This window comes from Myxocyprinus asiaticus, unplaced genomic scaffold, assembly GCF_019703515.2.
Source record: "Myxocyprinus asiaticus isolate MX2 ecotype Aquarium Trade unplaced genomic scaffold, UBuf_Myxa_2 HiC_scaffold_74, whole genome shotgun sequence".
Classification (NCBI taxonomy): domain Eukaryota; kingdom Metazoa; phylum Chordata; class Actinopteri; order Cypriniformes; family Catostomidae; genus Myxocyprinus; species Myxocyprinus asiaticus.
This window is the reverse complement of record NW_026249824.1, coordinates 1-24,285: the sequence shown is the minus strand read 5'-3', so window position 1 is coordinate 24,285 and position 24,285 is coordinate 1. Positions and strand designations below refer to the sequence as shown.

General features: G+C 41.9%; 1 protein-coding gene across 1 annotated transcript; it reads left to right on the top strand.

The window, feature by feature from the left end:
* Window positions 1–1,610: 1,610 nt before the first annotated feature.
* Window positions 1,611–24,279, top strand: LOC127439521 (tripartite motif-containing protein 16-like protein). Its single transcript, XM_051695691.1, has 7 exons — window positions 1,611–1,686; window positions 21,095–21,680; window positions 21,851–21,946; window positions 22,074–22,307; window positions 22,394–22,547; window positions 22,681–22,740; window positions 23,016–24,279. The coding sequence occupies exons 2-7, from the start codon at window positions 21,099–21,101 to the stop codon at window positions 23,558–23,560; spliced, it is 1,671 nt and encodes a 556-aa protein (XP_051551651.1). The 5' UTR covers window positions 1,611–1,686; window positions 21,095–21,098; the 3' UTR covers window positions 23,561–24,279.
* Window positions 24,280–24,285: the final 6 nt, after the last annotated feature.

The following is a 24,285-nucleotide window of genomic DNA, read 5'->3' as shown; positions in this document are numbered from 1 at the left end:
AATACCACATTACCACAAAATCACTTCTGTTATTGCTAAAGTAAAAAAATCTTTCTCATGAACGTTAAACAACGTAACACCAATGGCACCATTTAACTCACTATATTGAGCAGCCTCTTCTTTCTCTGAACTCTTCTTTCTTTTCCACAACTTTTTGTTTTTTCAAAATACAAGTTTTTATCATTGATGACATGAAATGGTTTTTCAGGCAATTGCCAAATTCAAATATATTAAAAAATAAAGAGTCAAATTTTTCATTTTATTTTAAATTGTGTTTTTTGGCCATTTGAAATCTTAGCTATATCATGTTCTTTTCTATTACGTGATTTCAATCTTTATTCAATCATTATCATGAATGTTTAATCTCACATCTAGAAGGAATTAGTTATTAAGTGGTGCAAACAGTGCAGACACAGCGAGTAAAGTAGCAAGATATTAAGATAAGATATTAATGTAGGCTATATGATTCTCTGGCCACCTGTCCAGTGTGTTTCCCTGCCTTTGGCCTGAGACAACTCGGAAAGGCTCCAGCATTACCGCAACCCTACATACAGGATAAGCCTACACACTCTCACAGCGAAATCGTACGGATTCATACGACTTTTATAAATTTGGCTAATTCTGCACTTGTATGAATTTGTACGAATTCCACTACAGCCAATGACGTCGCTTGACATCGTTTCCATCTAATACACGACAATTACTTGCTTCTGTCACACACACACACAGCAGCTTCCTATCATGTTTACACACTCGACTGATTGATTAAGTTTAGATAAGGGGTTTGGGTAAGGGCATAATATTAAGAAGTATGTCCTGAATGCCTCCTGCGCAGAACCAGCGCTTACTTCCGCATTAGACATCCAGGCATTTGCACTTGATGACATCGTACGAATTTATACGAATGAACTCGTACAAAATCATACGAAATAGCCAACTTGTAAAATATGTACAAAATTTCACGAGACTGGGTTGGACAAGCGGCTATAGAAAACTGATGGATAAGATTCTTGTATGCTTATTTCATCAGAATGTGTTTAAATCCATTATACTGTTATCCTTTTTTACATTTAATTAAATGCTGCACTGCACTAATGAGATTTTTTTTTAAAAAGTCTAACAAAGAGAACATTCCCAAAAATAACCAAACGTGACCAAATGCTAATGTTCGGGGAGCATTCTGTGTTTGCTGGGTAGACCGGGGTTGATTGGCACACTTTCCTCTGGTGAAGCAAATGTTAAAACACCCCATGAAAATTATTTCAAAATGACTGGAAATGAACTCTGTGCCAACCAAACCCGGTCTGTCACCCGTACAGTATAAATGTAATGTAATGGTGCCAATCTAAATATTTTTTAATAAGCCTATTACAGCCATGCGGGCCACGACTACTGTTTTTATTATTTATTTGTTTGTTTGTTTGTTTGTTTGCATCTGGCCCACATTAGAAAAGGTTTGGACTCATCCAGACATGAACACTGTATAAAGTTCCTAATTGATTGTAATTCATGTTTAAACTTGTGAATGTAGGCGTTCACTTACTAGTAACGCCTGTGGATTAGGAAATCACCCAAGAGCACCGACTGAGGAATCACTTCATATTATATTCATTCAGGAGCTGTCTTCACAAACACACAGAGACTAAGAACATCTTTTTGATTGTGTCGTGATTTCTACAGATACAGGTGAGTTTATAGGTGCTGCTGGAGTTATATGCAAACTTTGTGCATATGATCACATCTGTCATTATAGAATATTCTGGATTTATTCAAGTTTTATGGGTTAATAGAGAGTCATTCTGTCTGTTTTTGTCATAAGATACTTTTACTTTCTGTTTTGCTTAAACGCGAGTTGGCACACAGTTACTTTGACTCATCGCATCTGGAAATGTGTTTCCGTCAAAGTTTATGATCATTCTTCTTATTGAATAAAAAACAGATCCTCAAGCGAATGTATAAGTTTATGTGCATTTTGGGGATGCTATTCGCATCTTGGTGTTTACATCAAGCATTTTTTTATGCAATGTCCCAAAATGCACATAAAAATAAGTGGATGGAAACCCAACTACTGAAGCACAGATGAAGCGTCTTTATAGACAGTTATTTCGGAAAATGAATGACCTCGGAGCGGACGTGTTATGTTGTTGAAACCTGATTTATCAATACACTAAGAATTTATTGTGGGGGTCGTGGGTATAAATAGCCTACAATGGTCCTCTTTTGTCCTTTAAAATAGTAAAGGTGCTGAATGCAATACTTTTCTGAATAAAGGCTTTAAATGCACAAAAGGAAAACCAGTACGACAGTAAAAAGAGAAATAATGAGACAGTCACTTCCTAGTAAGTGTTGTATGAGGGTGGAGTTTCTGGTAATCTGTAGGTATGTTTGTTAGAAGGTCAGACAGGAACATCAGGATTTCTTTTCACTGGCTTCAGGTAAAAATCTCATATCTCGCTCAGACACTCAAATTAAAACATATAAGCAAAGAGTATAAACTGAAATAATTGAATGTCCATTTTGATATTCTATGATAACGCACATTTTTAAACAAGTTTTTATCAATAGTTTTTAGTATTGAATGGATTATAAGTATATTTGTAATCAAAATTTCTCTTGCTTCGTTCATTATCTTGGATTTATCTCTTTACGAGCTCATCACGGTGCATTATGGGATTGCCTACCATGGGAAGGATATGATGCTTCCTTCAAATTTGGCCAAAACTAGATATTTTAGGAGGGAGCAGAATTAAAACACCTACCTTTTGGAACAACCTTCTTTTCGGAAGCGTGCCTGTGATGCCTTAAATTGCTCACTAGCTCAATAGGTTTTGGAACAGACCCAGTATGTTGGCTTGAAAAAGCAATATTGCCCATGATAACCTCTTAAAACGATCAGGGCAAGGTCAAAAGTTCACATTTGTGATATTGGGAAGAAACTGCTGCTCTTTGTTATAGCTAATAAATATGAATCTCCTACCAAACTTGGTTGAAATAAAAGTCAAGTCATTTTTATTTGTATAGCGTTTTTCACAACACACATCGTTTCAAAGCAGCTTTACAGAAGATCAGGCATTAACAAAAAATGAAACTGGAATATCTTTAAAGTCTTAGAGTCATCATTGTGTAGTTTGATTAAATATGATTGTAAATTGTGTATAAAAATAAATAATTAAATAATTAAATAATAATTGTATTTATAACCCCAGTGAGCAAGCCGAAGGCAACTGTGGCAAGGAACACAAAACTCCATAAGATGTTGATTAATGGAGAAACCAGGCTCACTGTGGGGGCCAGTTCCCCTCTGACTAACATCATGAATATAATGCCAATATTATTTAATTATGTGTAGTGCAAGTCATGGTTTAAAATGATTAAACTAAGTAAGTGTTAAGGGTCAGTGTTTAAAAAAAAGATTTTGTATGAACTGTAAGATTAACTACTAATGTCTTTGAAGTTCATCCTGGATTAACTGCAGAAATTCACATAGATGCATTGTCCTTTGTAAGTTGGCTGATGAAGGCTTTTAATTGTTGGCAATTAATTGATAGTCTATGTATTCCATTTTAAGAGTGTTGTCCATCATTAGACCAAGGTGATGCAGGCAGAATCACATAAAATAATAAAGCAATGATTATGTATGGCAGGCTTCAGTGTCTGTGTTTCCTTGGTGACACAATTGGTGAACTCGGGTCAGCAGCAGTTACATCCAGCAAGGGTTTTATGTGTATGCAGCTCTCTGTACACCAATGAGCTGTAGAGATTCGCTATTAAAGTATATTCTGCATTGCATTAATCTAGGATTAGAACAGAAATTATACGTATTACACGTTAACACTGTTAATCTGTACACACTGAATCATGAGTAATAGGTGGGTTTAATTTGGAAAATGCATCCCTTTGTGGATCAGATTGATACCATTGTTGAAAGGTTGTAGTCTCACAACAGCAAATGCACCAACAGACCCGTTTTTCATTTATATTGTGTATATGATAACCTTTCTGTCATCATACAGTTATATCAATTTATCAAGTAGATTTAACAGGCACATACTGTAAGTACAGTTATCTTAACATATCCACAATATATTCATATAACCAAAAACATCTTGTGTACATTAAAAAAATAAAAACGTTCAGCAAAGTTGACTGGACCAGCAGTGAATGTTTACAGCACAAAACTTTAAAATAATGTGACATTACTGTCACTCGCTCCTCTACAACTGAAGGATCATGGGAAAATATCAAGAGTTACTCACAAATGATTCAAAGCATGACTTCTGTCATATTACAGTAATATACGGTAATACAGTGCATCTGGAAAGTATTCACAGTGCTTCACTTTTTCCACATTTTATGTTACAGCCTTATTCCAAAATGGATTCAATTCATTATTTTCCTCAAAATTCTACAAACAATACCCCATAATGACAACGTGAAAGAAGTTTGTTTGAAATCTTTGCAAATGTATTAAAAATAAAAAATGAAATAAAATCACATGTACATAAGTATTCACAGCCTTTGCTCAATACTTTGTTGAAGCACCTTTGGCACCAATTACAGCCTCAAGTCTTTTTGAGTATGATGCTACAAGCTTGGCACACCTATTTTTGGGCAGTTTCTCCCATTCTTCTTTGCAGGACCTCTCAAGCTCCATCAGGTTGGATGGGGAGCGTCAGTGCACAGCCATTCTCAGATCTCTCCAGAGATGTTCAATCGGGTTCAAGTCTGGGCTCTGGCTGGGCCACTCAAGGACATTCGCAGAGTTGTCCCGGAGCCACTCCTTTGTTATCTTGGCTGTGTGCTTAGGGTTGTTGTCCTGTTGGAAGATGAACCTTCGCCCCAGTCTGAGGTCCAGAGCGCTCTGGAGCAGGTTTTCATCAAGGATGTCTCTGTTCATTGCTGCGTTCATCTTTCCCTCGATCCTGACTAGTCTCCCATTTCCTGCCGCTGAAAAACATCCCCACAGCATGATGCTGCCACCACCATGCTTCACTGTCGGGATGGTACTGGCCAGGTGATGAGCGGTGCCTGGTTGCCATTCAGGCCAAAGAGTTCAATCTTTATTTCTCATGGACTGAGAGTCCTTCAGGTGCCTTTTGGCAAACTCCAGGCGGGCTGTCATGTACCTTTTACTGAGGAGTGGCTTCCGTCTGGCCACTCTACCATACAGGCCTGATTGGTGGAGTGCTGCAGAGAGAGGTTCTCCTCTCTCCACAGAGAAATGCTGGAGCTCTGTCAGAGTGACCATTGGGTTCTTGGTCACCTCCCTGACTAAGGTATTGTTTGCAGAATTTTGAGGAAAATAATGAATTTAATCCATTTTGGAATAAGGCTGTAACATAACAAAATGTGGAAAAAGTGAAGCGCTGTGAATATTTTCCAGATGCACTGTATATATATATATATATATATATATATATATATATATATATATATATATATATATATATATACACATACACACATATACATACATTCACACATACACTTATGTAGTGCAAATCTAAATACAAATCGGTTATATACAGTGCAAGGGAATGTAATGGCAGAAGAGGTTGGATGTGCTGGATAATATAAAAAGACTAAGCTGTGTATTGCACATTAATTATTGCTCAATGGGGAGGTTTTAACTGTTCATGAGATGGATAGCCTGAGGGAAAAAACTGTTCCTGTGCCTGACGGTTCTGGTGCTCAGAGCTCTGAAGCGTCGGCCAGAAGGCAATAGTTCAAAAAGGTAGTGGGCAGGGTGAGTGGGGTCCAGAGTGATTTTTCCAGCCCTTTTCCTCACTCTGGAAGTGTATAGTTCTTGAAGGGGGCAGGGGGCAACCAATAATCCTCTGAGCAGTCCGAACTGTCCTTTGTAGTCTTCTGATGTCTGATTTCGTAGCTGAACCAAACCAGACAGTTATTGAAGTGCAGAGGACAGACTCAATGACTGCTGAGTAGAACTGTATCAGCAGCACCTGTGGCAGGTTGAACTTCCTCAACTGGCGAAAGAAGTACAACCTCTGCTGGGCCTTTTTCGCAATGGAGTCAATGTGTGTCTCCCACTTCAGGTCCTGTGAGATGGTAGTGTCCAGGAACCTGAATGACACCACTGCTGCCACAGTGCTGTTTAGAATGGTGAGGGGTGTCAATGTTGGGGTGTTCTCCTAAAGTCCACAATGATCTCCACCGTTTTGAGCGTGTTCAGCTCAAGGTTGTTTTGACTGCACCAGACGGCCAGCTGTTCAACCTCCCTTCTGTATGCAGAATCATCGTCATCTCGGATGAGGCCGATAACAGTGATGTCGTCTGCAAACTTCAGGAGCTTGACAGAGGTGTCCTTGGCGAAGCAGTCGTTGTTGTAGAGGGAGAAGAGTAGTGGGGAGAGCGCACATCCCTGGGGGGCACCAGTGCTGATTGTACAGGTGCTGGAAGTGAATTTCCCTTGTCTCACAAGCTGCTGCCTGTCCATCAGAAAGCTGGTAATCCACTGACAGATAGATGTGGGAACAGAGAGTTGGTGTAATTTAGTCCGGAGAATAGCTGGGATGATGGTGTTGAAAACTGAACTAAAGTCCACAAAAAGGATCCTTGAATATGTCCCTGGTCTTTCCAGATGTTGCAGGATATAATGCAATCCCATGTTGACTGCATCCTCCACAGACCTGTTTGCTCGATGAGCAAATTGAAGGGGATCTAGAAAGGGTCCAGTGATGTTCTTCAGGTGGGCCAACACCAGTCTCTCAAATGACTTCATGACCACAGACGTCAGGGCGACAGGTCTGTAGTCATTAAGTCCTGTGATTCTGTGATGTGACTAAAGATAGCTCCTCGGGCATTTGACATTTGAACTACTTTTTATTTACAGTTTGCTCTAGGAAGTGTAAAATTAATTACATTGTACACTGTTTGTTTGAGATTAAGTTGATAAATTGTGCACTTTATTTAACAATTTGGGTGCAGTTCGCTGGTAACCATAGGCAAAATGCCAAATACTCATCAAGCTAAAGGCAGCCATGATGCTGGACGTGATTCTCCAAGCGACTTTGAGTGCCAGGGTATGGCAGATTAACTGCTACTGTCAGCACTCTATGAGCCACGTCTGATTCACATGCAAACCGGATCAGCATACTTAAAAAGGCAGTCGTCTTTTGTGATGAATTCATGAAAAATTGATCACGACACTTGCAAAAGAAGTATCACTTCTGAGGGCTAAATGTGATGACTTGGAAAGCAGAGCGAGATGTAACAATATTGGAATTGTCTGCGTTAATGAGGGAATTTAAGGCTCTCAGCCGACTCAGTTTGTTGCACAGATGCTTCAAGATATAAGATATATAAACTTGACATGGAATCTGTTGTCGATTAGGGCTCACTGGCCACCACCACCCAAACCAAAACAAGGCGAGCCCCCATCCGTAACTATTCGTGGTCAGGCTGCACTACTATCATGACAGGGTAAACATTCTTCGAAAGGCCAGTGATCCGGGAACTTCACTCACCCATAACGGTAAAAGAGTGCACATCTTTCCTGATCTGTCTGTAGCTTTCTCCAAGAAACCTTTGCTTCTTTCAGCGGGGTGAGACACCTTTTAAGGGATATGGATTACACTACAAAGTGTAGACCAGCATAAAATTGTCAACCCATTGGATGCTGAAGCTTCGTCAGATGTCAAACAGCACCTGCTTGTGATTCTGTCGGACTGGTGCATGACATGTAGGCTGACTCTTATTGGCAGACTTTGTAGTTTTGCATACTTTTAATTAGTGTACATTGAAAACATTAACTATGATGTGAAGCTTTTTTGTTTATTCAATCTTTTTTTCCTAATGATAATGACAAAGATGACAATATTGTTATGGCAGAGGCTATTTGCACTAAGTGTAAATAGTGTTAGATGCTATGGTAACACTTTGTAATAACTACATGGTATAAAGAATCTGTAAAGCGTTAGTTTATAGTCAATTTATAATTTATAAAATATTGTTCCTACATTAATAAGCTACATACAAATAGTTTGATATTTGTTTATATTCACTGTAGCAAATGATATATTATTGTTTAATAAGTTCATTTATAGGCAGTTTGATCATTTTTTTTTTTAACATGAACAAGGCATGAATTCATAGTAAATAATTATATATGTATTTAATTGGATTTACATTTAAACGTAATTCATGTATTTGTTACTGTTATAGTAACACTTAATATTAAAGCAATTATTATTTAATATATAGTCCGTAATAAAGAATTTACTATATGCTAACTATATCTAAAGTGAGAAATATATACAGTATGCCTATATAAATTAAACATTTATTAATGATCAATTACTCTGAAAACTTGGCCGTGAAATAACCATCTCCATAGCATCTCAATCACAAAGGGCAAATTCCAAACAGAATAATAAATAAATAACAATAAACCACAGGGTTTAGACTAGCCTACAGGAAAATATGGACCCTGTTTTTGGTGTATCTCTCTGCTTCTGGCTGTCTACCATCTTACGTATGCGGATGAATGTAAACTGCAGAAGAGGAGAAGTATCTGTTATAAAAGGGCTATAGCACTTGCCCGAGTGTTTGAACATGTAATATGTTCTGATTGACAACCTTGCTTTAAAATATATCCAGAGGACACACCACCCAGGGTCATGTGATCATAAATTTGAAAATTACTCCCTCGAAGTGACCCTCGCATGTAAAACTCGCTAACGGCCTTGTGGAAGGGCCCTTCGTGGAGGGCTTGAGTTGCTCACTTTCATTTGGAACACCCCTTCGTGTGGTGTCCCCTTTCCATAGTGCCCTTTAAGAGCGCAAAAACGCTGTTTGGAATTCGCCTTTTGGCTTTTTCTCAATGTGCATTATTTTGTTCTTACGTTCTTGTGGACTCCTTTACATCATCATTCACTGCCGTAGTTCAATTCCAATCCTCAAGAATGGGAGAACGCAGGAAATTACCCGGATGTGTCCTCGAAATCGAGGATGCATCGGATGGTGACTTGTGGGCAAGAACTCGGTACTACGGTGGCAGATGAAGGACATTTATCATTTTGTTTTTCCTCAAGAGTTTCCCGCTGTAAGCTTGCGATCGTCTGGTGCTCATGAGAGTCGTTATACTCCATCAACATTTGTTGTTTTTTTGGGTGTCATTTTAATACAGTGATAACCATGGAGAAAACAAGTGTTTACATACTTTTATTCTTTTAATATGTCACTAGTCCTGCAAAACCTCACCTCAACAGGAAGATTGCAGCACATATCAAAGCTCACAATAGATGCATTCCACATCCTCCTGTCCTTCCGAGTTCATTCTTCCAAGATAGCTTGGCAAGACTGGTCTTCATAAGAACACAAGTCCATTCTCTGCATTCTTGGAATTGAAAAACAACCGTTGTCTTAACACAATCTTGTCTTCAAGAATCTGAACACTGCTCTTATCCATACAAAAATAGTTCATATTGACCACTCTTTTCAAGGTCCAAAGAGGGAAAAAAAATAAAAAATTACAACATACCATAAAATAAGCTATATTCTGTGTTTTATACATCATTATCTTAGACAATGTCAAGTGAATTTTCTAAAAGCTACGTTTAAATCTAGCCAGATAACCTATCATATTCCTTTACAGTTACACACATTCGCTCTTTGTCTTAAAGGGTTAGTTCACCCAAAAATGAAAATTATCCCATAATTTACTCACCTTCAATCCATCCTAGGTGTATATGACTTTCTTCTTTCAGCCAAACACAATCGGAGTTATATAAAAAAATATCCTGGCTCTTCCAAGCTTTATAATGGGAGTGAATGGTACCTTAGATTTTGAAGCCCAAAAAAGCGCATCCATCCATCATAAATGCAATCCATACGGCTCCAGGTCGTCTTCTGATGCGAAGCGATGCGTTATAAATATCCATATTTATAACTTTATAAACTATAATCACTGGCTTCCGGTAACGGCTGTCCACGCGTTCACGAGAGAGTCGAGTTCCGGCATATGACGTAGGCATAGCGTAAGCTCCGGTGAGAAGTGACGAATGCAGAAGCGCAGAGGATAAAGCAAAACAAAATGCCGGTCACGAATTAGAAGTCAACAATGAGGATTTTTAAAGAAAAATGTTGGAGGATTTCGATATAAGAGAAGAGGAGATTGAGTTTTTTGCCCAGCCCTATTTGTTTGAACTAGAGTACACCGACCAGGAACTCACTTCTTTTCGCCGTATTCCTTTGCAGTAAACAACGCGCGCTTCCGCGTTCATCACTTTTCACCGTAGAACGCACAGACGGCCGTTACCAGAAGCCAGTGATTATAGTTTATAAAGTTATACATTACAAAAATGCATCGCTTCGCTTCAGAAGGCCTTTATTAACCCCCTGGAGCTGTTTGGATTACTTTTAAGATGGATGGATGTGCTTTTTTGGGCTTCAAAATCTAAGGTACCATTCACTCCCATTATAAAGCTTGGAAGAGCAGGGATATTTTTTAATATAACTCCGACTGTGTTTGGCTGAAAGAAGAAAGGTATATAAACATAGGATGGCTTGAGGGTGAGTAAATTATGGGATAATTTTCATTTTTGGGTGAACTAACCCTTTAAGCCTGATATGCTGAAACCTGCTCCGTTAATATTTTCACATTCACAATTATGAATGACATCCAAATTCACATACTGTTCATGACATATTTTCAATTGGAGCATGCTAAAAATTTTACTTTTTTAAACCATTATATTGTTCCTGCAACAATTTAATGACAACTAGACAGTGGTGCATATTGAACTGCAGCAGAACAGCAACAAGGATATCAATTATTAGGAGGGACAGTCTGGCCATTTCTGATTATTTAGGGGGACTTGTCTTTGTAATTGTGGTATATTTAAACCGCGAAGAAGAAACGTATATTTTCCCTATATATGTTCCAAATGGGATAAATCAGCCTCGCCTCTCTCATTGTATCTGTATGAGAATTAAAAAAGGTGGGCGAATTCGGATTTTATGTATTTTGACCATATGAATGTAGTAATGTGATAAAATTATGGTATATCATGCTCTGTTGAATATATTCATACTCTGTTGAAATTCATACATGAAAGTAAAGTTGACTGTTTTTAATTGTCTTTTGTTCCATGTCAATGAGTTCAGTCTTTTCTACACTGTACAAATGACATTGTGTCATAATAGTGAACTGATCAAACATTTAAACAATGAGGAACTATTGCAGCTGACTTCACAGCACAGGGGTCTTGCCTTTTGAGTATCTTATCATTTCATGGAGTACAGTCAAGAATGTAAACATTTAACATCTAAAACATATTCACAGGGAAAGGATTGAAAAGGCATAAAACATAAAAGGAAAGTCTGAGCTTACTTGACTATACCATTTCCCTTCAGCATTACAAATTAAATTATATGAACTGTAGCAGCCCGGTAGAATAGAAACAATTTTGACACTTCCACTGATGTCTGTGAATGTCTCTTTTAATTTTCTTTTACATACATGTTGAATCCACACACAACATAAGAGCTAAAGATAGGCAAAATAAAATATAATTGGTATTTTAGTATGAAACATTATTTAAATAAACAAGAAGACAACACAATTGGCTACAAATTTACGCAAACACAACGATACACAAAATATAAACACATAAAATACACATTATTTACCTTGTGCCCTTTCTCAAACAGGTACTAAAATAAAACAAAAATAAATGTGCAAATTTTAGCTTTAAACTAACTTTAAACTCCATTATTCCCTCGTTTCAACATCTGTGACTCGTTAACTACTATGTGTGTGCTGATTGCTGGTGCTTCGTCCATTCACTCTCCCGTTCATCAGAGGAATCACACTTCAAATGAGTCCCGATAGGTGGAATAACCAATAAAGGGGGACAATGTGAACAAAAATAAAATAAAAGCATATACAGTATATTGTAGCTATAAATTCAGAACGCAAATAACTGAGGGTTATTTATAGTATGTACCACTTTCACTATGTTCTTTATCAGGGGATTCAGGGCCTAAAAATAAATTTCTGAAGGAGGGTTGGGGATGCCTCATATTGGGATTTATTTACTTTGTAATCATGACACAAATATATTCAATATTGTATAATGATAGTTATTAGCTATACTATTTCACCTATTTGCGTATCTCATATGGACCTGTTTTTTTATGTATTTTGTTTTTTGAACTTTTATGCATTATGGTGCTCCTTTTCAGTCACGTGTTACCCTGCAAGGCACAATTTAATCTATGCTGTAATATGCTGATTTACATTTATTGTTGTTCTTTGCAGATTCTTTATTACAAATTCTTTCTTTTTTTTTTTATTGCTCCATGTTTTTCTGGGGGTTTTTTTTATTAACAATGTTCATTGATTCCAGTCACAGATTAAATAAATATGACAGAAAATACGGAATCAAATTATATGAACTTAAAACTCTTCTCTCCGAATACCTTTTCATCTCTAGATGTAGACTTTACATTTTTTAGAATACTAGACATCACTCCCTCCTCCAATACCAAGTTTAAATCTTTCTCCCATAATCTCTTGAGAGAAGTTGAAGCTCCATCCCCCAGACTCTGAATTAACAGGGAGTAATACACTGATGCCTCATAACCTTTTCCAAAAGCAGTCATCACCACTCCCAGAGTATCTGCCACTTTAGGGGGGTGTATGCTTCTCCCAAAAATAGCACAGAGCAGGTGGCGCAGCTGTAAATACCTAAACAATGGAGATCTGGGAATCCTAAAATGTTGAATCATATTTTCAAAGGATCTCAACACTCCTTCTCATATAGGTCACTGAGCGTATTAACCTCCCTCACAATCCACTCTGACCAGCAGAAAAAGGACTTATTAATACATAATTTTGGGTTCAGCCATATGCTCGAGGCAACATTTAATTATATTTACTAATTAAACACTCTGGACACTTTTATCCATACCATGTGCAAATGCGAGATAACTGGGTGTAACTTAACTTCTCCAGTTAGTTTAATAGAAAAGCTTTGCAATGGCAAAATAGTGTCAAGAACTTCCTGTTCAATACAAAAGCAGGGAGGGGCTCTCTCTGGTAGAAGCGACCAATGAGTGAAATGTCTAAAACTGAACGCATAATAATAAAACAAAACCTTGGGTAGGCCTAGCCCAACTTTGTCAATCGGCCTGTGTAACTTATTGAAATGTAATCTGGGATGCTTACCATTCCAAATGAAGGACTTCACTATGCTATCAAATGCTATGCTTGAAATAACAGAGGGGGATATCTGCAGGGAGAGATTGTAGCAGGTAGTTGAATTTTTGAATAAAATTCATTTTAATAACATTAACCTTCCCAATCATAGATAAATGTAATGAAGCCCACCTGCCCACGTCGCTCGAAAACCTTTTTATTAAGGGGTCAGAATTAACACAAATTTGCTGGGAATAAAATGCGCAAATACTTAATGCCCTGTTTGGACCACTGGAAGGCGCCCGGCTGAAAAGCCATTACTGGGCAGTACGCTGTCAAAGCCAAAGCTTTGGATTTAGACCAATTGACTATGTATCCTGAGAACTAAGAAAAGGAATTAACAATTTGGGGAGGCAAGGCATAGATCTAGTGGGGTCGGAGATGAATAATAAAATATCATCTGTAAATCAAAAGCTTATGCGCCATACCTCCCACCACCACCACCCCTGGAAAATCATCTTCCTTCTTATCGCAGCTGCTAATGGTTCCAGGGCAAGACAGAATAATAATGGGAAAAGATAGGGGCAGGTGCCCCTATCCAGAGTAAAATAATCTGAAATTAATCCATTTGTTTGTACCGCTGCTACCGGGTGTCTATAAAGTAACTGATTCCATTCAATAAAAGTATTCCCAAACCTATATATTTCAAAAATCTTAAAAAGCTAATCCCATTCTACCATATCAAACACCTTTTCAGTGTCAAGTGAGATGGCAGCGGCCAGAGTCTGATCATTTGTCACTGACCATATGATATTGATGAAACGCCTAATGTTATCAGAAGAGCTGTGGCCCCGAATAAACCCCACCTGATCTATATGTATAAGAGATGTCATAACTTAATCGGTTAGCCAGAAAATATTTTTTTTGACAATATTTACATCTATCAAGGAAATTGGACGGTAACTCTTACAATCACTTGGATATTTGTCCTTTTTAAGAATCAGACTGATCCGGGCTTGTGTCATGGTTGGTGTAAGCTTTTCATTCTTTACTGATTCCATATAAACTTCTAACAAAAGTGGAGCCAGTTCTGTAGCATAATATCTTAAAAAATTCAGCGGCAAAGCCATCTGGCTTGTAGGAAACTTGCTTGTAGGCAAGGCCTTAATTACCTTACCAAGCTCCTCCAAGGTTATCTCAGAATCAAGATAATTTTTTTGCTCAGTCATCAGTTTAGGGAGTTTTAATGGTTCCACAAAGTTTCTAATATCTTCATCAGTAGACAAAGACATAGAACTATAGGGATCAAGATAGAATTCTTTAAAAGCATTATTAATATCAATGGCCGAGATAAATATTTCACCACAAACAGATTTCATTGAGGGAATGGTAGAAAAAGACTCTCTCTGCTTTATATATCTAGCCAAAAGCTTCCCTGCTTTTATCCCCCGACTCAAAGTATGACTGTCTTGCCCTGAATAGCCAAAACTCCATGTAAAATTTCCAGCAAGAAGGAAGCGGGAAGTGGGGTGGCAGTCCAGGTAAATCAGCTTTTATTCAAGCGTTTTCAGCTTCACAAACAAAGAACAGGCTTTTCAGCTTCATAAACAATGAACAGGCTTTTCAGCTTCACAAACACCAAACAGGCTTTTCAGCTTCACAAACAAAGCATCAGCTTCACAGGTAAAGAAGTGGCTTTTCAGCTTCACGAAACTCTCTCTCTCGGTCCGTGGATCTGGTGGCCTTTTATAGCCCGTCGCCATCGTCACTGAAACAAGACACAGGTGTTTAGTGTTTAAAGGCGCTTCCTCTCTCCCCAGTGACAGACACATGACCACGTCCTGCTCCACATACCCCCACCGCCTGACTCAGGCCCGGGCACCGTCTGGCCTGCCAACCCCCCCCCCCCCCCATTCCTGGAGAGGAAGTCAGCCACAACCATCTGTGGCCCCGGCCTGTGGACCACCTTAAATTTGAAGGGCTGAAGAGCCAAGTACCAACGAGTGATCTGTGCAATAGTGTCCTTCATGCGGTGGAGCCACCGAAGCGGGGCGTGATCCCCAGCAGGTAGTAGCAAAGGGTTAGGACCACCCACTTGATGGCAAGACACTCTTTCTCTATGGTGCTGTACTTAGTCTCTCTCAAAGAGAGCTTACAACCAATGTACAGCACGGGGCGCTCCACACCCTACACCTCCTGTGAGAGCACGGCCCCCAAACCCCCTCTCTGATGCATCCATCTGTAAACAAAAGGGGAGAGCGAAGTTAGGAGCATATAAAAGCGGCCAGCCACAGAGTGCAGATTTCACTCTCGTGAAAGCCTGTTGGCACGCCTCCGTCCACTGGACTGGATCAGGTGCCCCCTTTTTAGTGAGATCAGTCAAGGTGTTGATGATATCAGAAAAATTAGGAACAAACCTTCTGTAATAGCCAGCCAGCCCCATGAACTGCCCCACCTCCTTTTTGGACTTGGGATGTGGGCAGGCCGCAATCGCTGCAGTCTTATCAATTTGGGGACATACCTGCCCATGACCCAAGTGGAAGCCCAGATACTGTACTTCCACCTGCCCACTTGCGCACTTTTTTGGGTTTGCCATGAGCCCCGCCCGCCTCAGCGACCTCAGCAAGGCTCTCAGATGCTGCATATGCCTCTGCCAATCATTACTGTATATAATGATATCATCTAAGTAGGCAGCGGCATACGCAGCGTGTAGCCAGAGGATCTTATAGATGAGGCGCTGGAACATGGTGGCAGCCCCGAACAAACCGAACGGAAGAGTGATGAATTAGTGTAATCCGAACGGTGTGGAAAAGGCCGTTTTTTTCTCAGGATAATGGCGTTAAGGGGATCTGCCAATATCCCTTAGTTAAATCCAGTGTCGAATAAAATTGAGCCGCACCCAACCGATCGAGCAGTTCATCAATTCGGGGCATTGGGTACGTGTCAAATTTAGACACCGCGTTGACTTTCCGGTAATCAACACAGAACAGGACTGACCCGTCACTCTTCACAATTGCTGTGTAATTCTTCTATTACCCCCATCTAGCATTGCCTCTAATTCGTCCCGAATCACTTTTTTCTTGTGCTCAGGTATGATGTATGGCTGACTACGCACAAATACTCCCAGTGCAGTCTCGATATGGTGTTGTATGAGATTAGTACGACTGGGAAGAGGAGAAAACACATCCGCAAACTCCTTTTGCAACCTGGCCACCTCCGTGAGCTGGGACGGTGAGAGGTGGTCTCCACAAGGGACCGGGGTGAATGGATCGACTTTGAACTTCACCTCCAGCCCGAGCTCTGCCCTCTCCGGAACTACCGTCGCCATGGACACGGGGACCACCTCCCTCCATAATTTAAGGAGGTTGAGGTGGTAAATTTGATGTGCTCCGCCTCTATCCATTCGTTTAACCTCATAATCGAGATCCTCAAAGGGTCCTTGCCACTTGGTGAGCAATTTGGAGCTCGATGTGGGGAGTAATACAAGTACTTTGTCTCCCGGTGCAAATTCCCATAGCTGGGCGCCCCTAATATAGAGCCGGCTTTGTGTCTCTTGAGCTTGGAGCAAATTCTTCTGTGACAACTGACCCAGTGTGTGTAGCTTTACTTAAAGATCAAGGACATATTGAATTTCATTCTTGTTCTGGGAAGGTCCTTCCTCCCATGCCTCCTGTATGATGTCAAGCACCCCGCGGGGCCGGCGTCTGTACAGGAGCTTGAATGGGTAAAAACCCGTGGAGGCTTGCGGGACCTCCCTGACTGCAAATAATAAGGGTTCCAGCCATTTGTCCAAATTTCTAGCGTCCTCGTGCACGAACTTGCAAATCATATTTTTCAGGGTTCGATTAAATCGTTCCACCAGCTCGTCAGTTTGCGAGTGATAAACGCTGGTGCGAATCGATTTGATCCCCAACAATTCGTAATGTTTGCGTAGTGTTCGTGACATAAAGTTGTGCCTTGGTCAGTGAGGATTTCTTTCAGAATCCCCACCTGGGAGATAATTTTGAAGAGTGCCTCCGCAACCCCATGTGCTGAGATGTTGTGTAAAGGCACTGCTTCCGGATATCATGTTGCTTAATCCACCAGGACTAATACAAAACGGTATCCACGTGCTGACCGTTCTAATGGCCCAACGAGGTCCATACCAATTCTTTCGAAGGGGGTCTTGATTAACGTAACGGGCACAATGGCGCTCTTTGGGTGGCCGGTAGATTTACCAATTGACATTCACGGCATGCCGCACACCATCTGCATACATCCCCGTGAACAACAGACCGGCCCAGGCTCCCCGGCTGCACCCGTAGCAGCAGGGACATCACCCTGTGAAGGACGACGGAGAGGGGTAGTGGAGGGTGTCGGCACATAGTGCAGCCCGTGGAAGCGGAGCACCGGTTTGGGCAAATACCATTTCTGGGGGGCGGGAACAGGTCGAGAGGGTGGAGAGGAAGGGGCAGGAGGGGGAGTAGTAGGGAGAGAGAGAGACTTGGACTGCTCTGGGGTAAGCCGCCATGTGGGCTTCGGCCAGCTGGACGGCGTCATCCACCGATGTGTGGCGATGGCACTGGACCCATTCTGCAGTCTTCTTGGGCAGTCGAATGGTCAGCTGTTCCAGCACCATCAACTCTATTATGTCCTCCACACTGCGCCCTTTTTTTTTCAGTGGTAAGCTGACAGTTGGCAAGCACTGGTCGGTCAACTAGCGTTTTTCTTTTTTCCACTGGCAAACCTACAATTGGCAAGCACTGGTCGGTCCACTAACTTTATTTTTCCTGTTAGCACCCATTTTCGGCAGGCATCCCAGAACTGTTATGCAAATGAAAACGGGCGGCCGGCTTCACTCAGCGTAAGGGAATGGAACCGCTGGCGATATTGTTCGGGGGTGCGGCCCACCCATTGCAGGACAGTGGTCTTCTGCGATTCATTGCTCCAAGCATTCCGCGGCCCCTGTCTTGAAGCCCTTCATGGCCCTTATCTCCAAGTTGAATTATCTGCCACTGATATCGGTGCGTAGGGCCACGAAGACCCTTCCCCACAAATGATCAGTGCCCTTGCCTGCCACGGCCACCCGCCACCCCTGCAACGGCCAACGAGCCGACGCCTACGCCTGCCATGTCCAACGAGCCGACGCCTGCCATAGCCAACGAGCCGACGCCCACGCCTGCCACGGCCAACAAGCCCACACCTGCCATGGCCAACGAACCAATGCCCACGCCTGCCACAGCCAATGAGCCAATGCCCACGCCTGCCACGGCCAATGAGTCAATACCCATGCCTGCCACAGCCAATGAGCTGGAAGCTTCGTCTGTCCCAGAGCCAGCGTTGTCAATCTCGTCTGTCCCAGATTCAGCGTTGTCAGCCTCGTCCGTTCCAGAGCCAGCGTTGCCAGCCTCGTCCATCCCAGAGACAGCATTGCCAGCCTCGTCCGTCCCAGAGTCATGTTGCCAGCCTCGTTCATCCCAGAGCCCACGTTGCCTATGTCAGCCTCCCGAAGGAGGAGGAGGAGGAGAAAGGCTTCCGTCTCTGAGTCTCTGCCCATGTACACGACCATGGAGGTCGTTTCCAATCTCTGCCCATGTACACGACCACGAAGGTCGTTTCCAAGTCACTGCCCATGTACACGACCACAGATGTCGTCTCCGAGTCTCTGCCCATGTACATGAGGTCGTACCTGAGTCTCTGTCTACGCCCACAACCACAGAGGTTGTTCCCGAGTCTCTGTCTACGCCCACGACCACAGAGGTCGTACCAGAATCTCTGTCAATGCCTACGACCACAGAGGTCGTTCCGCAGTTTCTGTCAATGCCCACGACCACAGAGATCGTACCCGAGTCTCTGTCTACGCCCACGACCACAGAGGTCGTCCCCGAATCTCAGCCCATGCCCACAGAGGTCACTCCCGAGACTCTGCTCATGTTCATGACCACTGACATCATTTCCCAGTCATCCTGGACTCTTAGCCTCGAGCCTGCCACGGCTCCGCCTTCTATGGCTTCGCCCTTCAAGCCCGTGACGGCTCCGCCATCTAAGGCTTCGCCCCTCGAGCCTGCCACGGCTCCGCCTTCCATGACTTAGCCCCTTGAGCCTGCCATGGCTCTGTCTTCTACGGCTTCGCTCCTCGAGCCTCCCATGGCTCCGCCTTCCACAGCTCCGCCCCTCGAGCCTCCCACAGCTCCGCCTTTCACAGCTTAACCCTTCGAGCCTGCCATGGCTCAGCCTTCTACAGCTTCTCCCCTCGAGCCTCCCATGGCTCCGCCTTCTACAGCTGTGCCCCTCAAGCCTCCCATGGCTCTGCCTTCCACGGCTTCGCCCCTGGAGCCTCCCACGGCTCCGCCTGCCACTGCTTCGCCCCCTGAGCCTACTACAGCTCCGCCTTCCACGGCTCTGCCCTCAGAGCCTTCCACGGCTCCAGCCTCTAGTCTGTGGCCACCTCCCAGGCCTCCTGACCCTATCTCGACCCTGTGGTCGCCACCCAGGCCTCCTGATCCTGTTTCAGCCCTGTGGCCGCCAACCAGGCCTCCTGATCCAGTCCCTACCCTGAGTTGGTCTTCTGAGTCTCCTGGCTGTCCACATAATCTGCTCTGGTCTTCTGGCTGTCCGCCTGATAGACTCTGTTTTCCTGGGTCTTCTGGCCACCCACCTGATTTGCTCTGGTCTTCTGAGTCTCCTGGACGTCCGCCTGATCTGCTCTGGTCTTCTGGGTCTCCTGACCATTCGCCTGATCTGCTCTGGTCTCCTGGGTCTCCTGGCCATTTGCCCGATCTACCCTGATCTCCTTGGTCTCCTGGCCGTCCGCCTGATCTGCTCTGGTCTCCTTGGTCTCTCGGCCGTTCACCCGATCTGCTCTGGTATTCCTGGTCTCATGGCTGTCCACCTGATCTGCACTGGTCTCCTTAGTCTCTCGGCCATCCACCCAATCTGCTCTGGTCTCCTGGCCGTCCGCCTGATCTGCACTGCTCTGCTTGGTCTCCCGGCCTTCCGCCTGTTCTGCTCTTGTATCCTTGGTCTCCGGCTCCATCTTGGCCCTGCCTCCATGACCAGCCTTCCTTGGGCTTCAGGAGCCACCCATTAGAGGGGGAGGTGTTCTGTCATGATTCACTGTTGTTTGCCTTGTGTTTCTCCCCTGTCATCTGTTCCTCCTGGACTACATTTCCCATAATTCCCTGCCCTCATCACTGCCAGCTGTCCTTGATTGTCTTCACCTGTCTTTCATTTACACATTAGTCATTGTGTATTTAATGCCCTGTTGTTTTCTTAGTCTTTGTCAGTTGTTATGTGTTTTGACCTCCTGTGTATGACCAGTGCCCTTCGTGAATGTTAACTTTGTTCCTGTGTTTTCCCCTCGTGGATGTTTCTTTTATTCCTGTGTTTACCCCGTTATTTTGTACTTTGTTTACTTCACTTCATTAAACTCTTTTTAGCCGCACTTAGATCCAGCTCTCGTTTCTTCCTTCCTAACGTTACACTTGTAGAGGTCTGGCAAAACTGGCAGTAATCAGTAAGGGAAGATGAAAGACTTGAAGCTACAATAGGGGCAGTGGTGGCTCAGCAGTTAAGGCTCTGGTTTTGCCAGACCTCTACAAGTGTAACGTTAGGAAGGAAGAAACGTTGTTCAGAAGGTTGGGGGTTCAAGCCCCAGCACTGCCAAGATTGTTGGGCACTTCAGCAAGGCCCTTGACCCTATCTGCTCCAGGGGCGCCATCTCATGGCTGACCCTGCGCTCTGACCCCAGCTTAGATGGGATATGTTCAAAAAGAATTTCACTGTATATGTGCAAATGTATAATGTGTGATAAATAAATAAAATAAAAAAAGAAAAAATAAAAGAAAATAGCGATCAGCCCCCTCTGTTGGTCAAAATAAGCAGGACATCTGGTCACCCTAAGCAAAATAGTGAACTAGTTAATTTGCTCTCTCTGTCTTTGTGTAACTACAGTGAAATGGCAGAAACCAATATTTCAGTGGCTCCGTATCAGTTCTGCTGTCCAGTGTGTCTGGATCTCCTCAAGGATCCAGTGACCATTCCCTGTGGACACAGTTACTGTATGAACTGTATTACAGACTGCTTTAATGAAGATCATAATACAGGGATATACAAATGCCCTCAGTGCAGACAGACCTTCAATCCAAGACCTGCTTTATGTAAAAATGTGATGTTTGCTGAAATGGTGGAGAAACTGAAGAAGACGAGAATCCAAGAGACTCCCTGTTACGCTGGTGCTGCAGATGTGGATTGTGATGTCTGTACTGGAAGAAAACAGAAAGCGGTCAAGTCCTGTCTGGTGTGTCTCAACTCTTACTGTCAAAATCATCTTGAACAACATGAAAATCTGTTCAAGACTAAGAGACACAACTTGACTGATGCCACTGGACGACTCCAGCAGATGATCTGCCCTCGACATGATAAAATGCTGGAAATTTACTGCCGCACTGACCAGAAGTGTATTTGTATTCTGTGTATGGTGGATGAACACAAGAACCACGACAGTGTATCAGCTGCAGCAGCGAGAACTGAGAAACAGGTACACTTCTTCAGTGGAAACTCATGAGGAACAGTTCATGTACTTTATCTTCTTTATGTGTGTGTTTTTATGGTCACAAGCCAGTACTGGACTCATACAGCCATTTATTGCATCATTCACTCTTATATAACATTTTTCATGTTTATCAGTATTTATCTTTTTTCATATAGATACATTTTGAGGAAACACAAATTAAACTCCAGAAGAGAATCCTGCAGAAAGAGAAAGATGTTCAGGATCTGAGTGAGGCTGTGATGTTTCACAAGGTGAGTTTTGAGAAGATCAACTGCTGGACTCTCAGTTGTGTGTGTGTTTTACCAGTAATGTGTGTGTGTGTGTGTGTGTGTGTGTGTGTGTGTGTGTGTGTGTGTGTGTGTGTGTGTGTTTTACCAGCACTCTGCACAGACAGCAGTGGAGGACTGTGAGCTGATCTTCACTGAGTTGATCTCATCCATTGAGAGAAGGCGCTCTGAGGTGACACAGCTGATCAGAGATCAGGAAAAGGCTGCAGTGAGTCGAGCTGAAGATCTCTTGGAGCAACTGGAGCAGGAGATTGATGATCTGAGGAGGAGAAATGCAGAGATGCAGCAGCTTTCACACACTGATGATCACATTCATTTCCTTCAGGTAACAGTAATCTGAGAAAAAAGTACAGCCTTAAATGAGGGCTTATATTTTTATTTTATGTGTCGCTTGTCTTTGCACCTGTGTAGAGTTTCCAGTCACTCTCTGTGCCTCCTGGATCAACAGACAACATCAATGTCACTTCTCATCTCTCTTATGATCATGTAGTGAAATCTGTCTCACAACTCAGAGACAAATTGGAGCAGTTCTGTACAGAGGAGACCGAGAAGATATCTGCTATAGGTACATGGGGATTCATTTATTTTCAAAAATGAATTGAGAATTATTCAAGTTATTTAAATAAAAAAGGAGTTGATTTTGATTTAATATCCTCTTTAATGAGAATTAAACTGCAGATGTTATTTGGTTTCCATAGTTAAAACTACCCAGATCAATTTCGCACCTGAAAATGAGACCAGGAAGGAGTTCCTACAATGTAAGTTACTATGACAAAAACTCACACAAACACACTGAAATTCCCTCTAATAAAAAAAATGTGTCTGTTAATTTGTTCAGTAGTACATCTAAATTCTATGATATGGGTTGAGATGGATTGACGTTTTACTGATGATCTCACCAGCGATTAAAAAAAATAAATAAAAATAAAAATTATTACCTTAAACCTAATAATAATAACAAGAAGAAAGATCCAGATTATGTGTTATTTTAATGATGGAAAGTCATGAATGATTATGTGTTTGTTTCCATCAGATTACCGTCCGTTCACTCTGGATCCAAACACAGTGCATAAACATTTTAATCTGTCTAAAGAGAACACCAAGGCTTCTTACACTAAAGCAGTTCAGCCGTATCCTGATCATCCAGACAGATTTGATTATTGGTGGCAGGTGTTGTGTAGCGAGAGTTTGGATGGACGCTGTTACTGGGAAGTGGAGTGGAGTGCGAATGAAGGTGCTTGTGTGGGTATCGCAGTGACATATAAAAACATCTGCAGGAAGGGACAGCATAACAAGTGTTTGACTGGACGTAATGAACTGTCCTGGAAATTATCCTGCTCTAGCTCCAGATACAGATTCTGGCACAATAATATTAAGACTGAACTGCCTGAAGTATTCCCCAACTCCAGAAGAATAGGAGTGTATGTAGATCACAAAGCAGGAATTCTGTCCTTCTACAGCGTCTCTGACACAATGAGCCTCATTCACAGAGTCCAGACCACATTCACTCAACCTCTGTATCCTGTGTTCGGACTAGATAAAAACACAGCTGTGAAACTGTGCCTTCTAAAAGCATAAATTATAAAGATATATAATCCGTACAGTAACTCGGGTCCTTCTGGAAACCTATGTACAGTCTTAGGGGTGTCAATTAGTTAAAATTTGTAATCAGATTAATTAAACGACATGCAGATTAATTGATCAAATTAACTGCAATTAATTGCATATAGCATATTTTGTTGAGAAAGCCCCCCAAATAAAGATAATTCAATATAAATAATACATAATAGTTCCAATATTTGTACATATCATCACTGTCCGATGAAAAACTCGTGTCTCAAGAATTAAATTTTTTCAAGAGCATAGAAAAACCCTTTTTCTCATAAATAACTTTACAAAATGAATCGAAAATAACACAGTTAGTCACTTATTTTTGTCTACGAATGTGGACATACACTGTTTCTTATCATGGGTTTCAATTACAGATTTGAGTCTAAGGGCGATTTACACTTCTGTGTCAAATTCGTCACTTGCTACATTCAGCACTTGCAATTTATGCGCTTATGCTCTTTTAATCCTAAACTGGATCAGTGGGTGACACACAGCTGTCCCAAAGCATACAAAGCAGTTCTTTTGCCCATTTCTGACGATTAAGTGAATCATTCACACCAATAATGGTGACAAGAAAAAGTTAGAATATTAGGGGTCAAAATATTTTTTTTCACTAAATTAGTTTAAAAATAAATAAATAAATAAAATGTGCTTCATGTGGTAACATCTAAACGAACTTTTTTTTTTTTTTT